We start from the raw sequence: 3,888 nt of genomic DNA, 5'->3' as shown, positions 1-3,888 counted from the left end.
GTTCAGCAGCTTCCCAAGGCCATTATCATTGGGGTGCGGAAAGGAGGCACCCGAGCACTGCTGGAGATGCTGAACCTTCACCCCGCAGTGGTCAAAGCTTCTCAAGAGATTCACTTCTTTGACAATGATGAGAACTATGCCAAGGGGATTGAGTGGTACCGGAAAAAAATGCCTTTTTCTTACCCTCATCAAATAACAATTGAGAAAAGCCCGGCATATTTTATCACTGAGGAAGTACCTGAAAGGATTTACAAAATGAACTCATCTATCAAATTATTGATCATTGTCAGGGAACCTACCACAAGAGCTATTTCTGATTACACTCAGGTGCTGGAAGGTAAGGAAAGAAAGAACAAAACTTACTACAAATTTGAGAAGCTGGCTATTGATCCTAATACCTGTGAAGTGAACACTAAGTATAAGGCAGTGAGAACCAGCATCTACACAAAACATCTGGAGAGATGGTTAAAATACTTCCCAATTGAGCAGTTTCATATTGTAGACGGAGACCGGCTCATCACAGAACCACTGCCAGAACTCCAGCTGGTCGAGAAGTTCCTAAATCTTCCTCCAAGGATAAGTCAGTACAATTTATACTTCAATGCCACCAGAGGGTTTTACTGCTTGAGATTTAACATTGTCTTTAACAAGTGCCTGGCAGGTAGCAAGGGACGCATCCACCCAGAGGTAGATACCTCCGTCATTACCAAATTGCGCAAGTTCTTTCATCCTTTTAATCAGAAATTTTACCAGATCACTGGGAGGACATTTAACTGGCCCTAAACTAAACTTCATACAACACTTTCTGTTGCACCTGAGACATGCAATAAATGTCTCTGCTAAAATATGCACTTTTCATAGACACAGCTAGCAAAGTAACTTTTTTTCATGCATACATGTACATATGCAGTGTGTGACCAAATATATGGTGGGATCAATTTTTTCTACAGAGTAGTAACTAACATAAATTTACTGTCAGCATAGTCACATCTTTAAGATATAATAATAAAGGGAAAGGTGATATTTAGGGAAATAAAGTCAGACACTGTTAAAAGGGTCAGTGTTCCTCTCGCTTAGTGAAGTCTTTATGTATGCGACATACTTATTGATCTAAGCAGAATGTTAGTTTATGCCATAAAAATTCATGTCAAAAGTCTGTGAAGCTGTGAGAAAGCATAATCTTCAGGCTATATTTGGTATGTATATTGCTAAAGGAATACTGACACTTTAAACACAGTGCTGAATTTTTACAATGAGAGTGGATAGTACTATTTTCTTATTATTTGAAATGAATATCTTATGTCATAAAAACAACATTGTTTCGGAGTTCCTGTGGTGAGTTTGCACTATTGTTTTATTGTATGGACCATAGTGTCACTTGTAGCATGTCAATCATGTGTCAAAAAAAGCTCAAATAAGTTTTTCTTCTATGCTTGTGTGTTGACAAAGCTAAACATCGTGTACATAGTGTACAATGTTTGTAAATACTGGTTTCACACTAAGTAATTCTATTTTGTAAACTGAATATGGCTATTTATTGTGAAAATTAAATTTATTGTGGTATTTAAAAATGGAATGGATTAAAATTACTTATATGTGCACTGGCTTTTTACTTTTGCTTGATGTGTATCACTGTCATCTCAGCCCAGACAAGTCATGTGCAAGTGTGTGAGAGAGAGCTTCATGTCTAAACTTGATTTCTAGATAGCTGATAAAACTGATACATGCGGTGAAGCTGAGTTTATTAAAAATCTCTTCCGTCTGGGAATCTGGTGTAATATACACCTCAAAGAACATTATTGCTTTTCTGTTGCAGCACTTTGCTATAATTAATTCAGTTGCAGTAGCCTATGAGGCTAAAGAATGACGGTAAAAGATTACTGTAACAAGGTATATTAGGAAAACAGAGCTGCTATTAAAACCTACACGATAGACAAACAAGACTAGAAAAAGAGAGAGAGATTTCATCACCAAAAGCTGATGATGTTTCAGAAGGCAAAGAAAACAGCTGTGATACCTCTGCTTTTATCTGGTAACATATGGACCTGCTCCGAACAAAAAAACATGGTGTTGTCATTACTGGTATAAACATATAGCTCATGTTTCCATTCAATAAGTGACACAAAATTTGCTCAGAAAATGAGTATTTTCATGCTTTTTACATTGTATGGCTCTTAAAGATTCATAAGCAAAAGAATAAAAGCAATTGAAAAATGTAATTTTAAAGTAAGAAAAAAAAAAAAGAAAAAAAGCACTTTAAAACCAATATCTAAAAATTGATGGGAACACAGATTTTGGAAGGTATCCAGGACATCTGAATATTCTAAGTTATGGTAGCAGAGTAGCTGGTAGTTCAGATTATAATAAGATCAAGTTTTCCCTATGGGCTGTTTATCTTGTTCAGTGATTTGGAAGCACTGGTTTTCTAAATAAGTGATTTTTAAATCTCTTGTGAGAGGTTGGTACTTGTCTTGCTGTATCTTTAATCATATGTGCTAGCACTGTGAGCAATGTGCCCTTTCTTCATGCTGCTTCAGAGTCTTGCCAACACAACACGGTAGAACATATGTGAAATTTTCCGCAGTAGCTACAATACTACTCACTGTTTTCCTGTATGAGAGCCATGTATCCTGCCCACGTCCAGACATAAAGGCTGAGACATTTAACTCACCTAATAGTGTTCAAAGAGGACATTTTATCCAATTTAACATTTGCACGATCTTCAGGTGAGCAGATTGATTCCGAATGGCTTTGGATGATACTTATTTGGCTTCATATATTCCTGGCTGCAAACTACAACTGAAGAGTAAGATACTTTTTAAATGAAAAGGACAAATTAAGCCAAAGTTACTTCTGAGTATGAAATATGTATTTGAAATTAGTATCTCTCTTCATTGATCAGAAAAATCACAGAGTCTGTGATCTAACAGGCACATCTACACATATTCCTGTTAAAGTCAGCTGGCTGAACTCCAGCTTATCATCTGCAATTTTGGAGACACATGGATAAATTTAGGCGATATCTTAGATAAATCTAGTACAAAAAAGCACAGAGGAATACTCAGGAACAGCAGGGAAGGAAAGAGGGTTGAGAGGCATTGCAATGTATTAAGAAGCCTAAAAGAGCAGGAGAGTGATTCACTTTCACTGCCACTTCAGCGCAACATCCTCGAATCTTTTTGACATTACCTAGTGAAGAGAAAATTTCAAAACTTGTTCTTAATACATGGACCTGACACACCACCCAAAGCACACTCCTAGGTTAATGGGGATTTTGCTGCAGTATTCATAACCAGTTTGAGAAGTTCTGACCTTATGGTATTTACCTCTTCAGGAGCAATATGTGAATAATTCATTTCAGCCTCTTTGCTTTGCTTCCCAAATCCTGAGTGAATCATTTCTATTCAAATTGATCATGAGTGTTCAGACTGGGAAGAGTGCTCATAGCTTGAGTTTATGATTGCAGAGTGATGCACAGCTATATGAATTTGCAGCTGTTAACTTATGGCATTCAAGTTCTCTAAAGACACTGCATCTTTCATGTTTTCTATACTGTAAAATTGCAGGCTTCACAGCTCTGATACATGTTTGGATTAAAACTGCTAATATTTCTGTGCATTTTTATCAGATTGTCCCAGCTGCTATTTAAACTACATAGAACAACAATTTGCAGCATAAAAGAATATCAGAGATGAATCTGAAATTTTATTTTCAGAAATCAGTATATAGGTAGATAAAGGACTGACATTTGGAGATTAACATTTCATTTACCATTAACCCAATATACTGCCTTTACTTAAGGAAAGTAGAATAACCATTATGAAAATGTATTTGCCCTATTTTAATGGTTTTTTTCTTTTTGCCATGATGACTAAGAATACAAGAGAG

At 36.2% G+C, this 3,888-nt stretch overlaps 1 protein-coding gene across 1 annotated transcript in view; it reads left to right on the top strand.

The window, feature by feature from the left end:
- The window catches only part of HS3ST5 (heparan sulfate (glucosamine) 3-O-sulfotransferase 5), a 6,481-nt gene extending 4,880 nt beyond the window's left edge, over positions 1 to 1,601 (top strand). Inside the window, 1 exon segment of the mRNA XM_010193474.1 lies at positions 1 to 1,601. This exon segment is cut by the window's left edge and continues 6 nt beyond it. Coding sequence (XP_010191776.1) covers positions 1 to 783 — 783 coding nt within the window. The 3' untranslated portion in view covers positions 784 to 1,601.
- The last annotated feature ends 2,287 nt before the right edge of the window (positions 1,602 to 3,888 follow it).

Source organism: Mesitornis unicolor, unplaced genomic scaffold (genome assembly GCF_000695765.1).
Source record: "Mesitornis unicolor isolate BGI_N332 unplaced genomic scaffold, ASM69576v1 scaffold16261, whole genome shotgun sequence".
Classification (NCBI taxonomy): Eukaryota; Metazoa; Chordata; class Aves; order Mesitornithiformes; family Mesitornithidae; genus Mesitornis; species Mesitornis unicolor.
The sequence above is the reverse complement of the archived record's forward strand: the minus strand, read 5'-3'. Positions and strand labels throughout refer to the sequence as shown.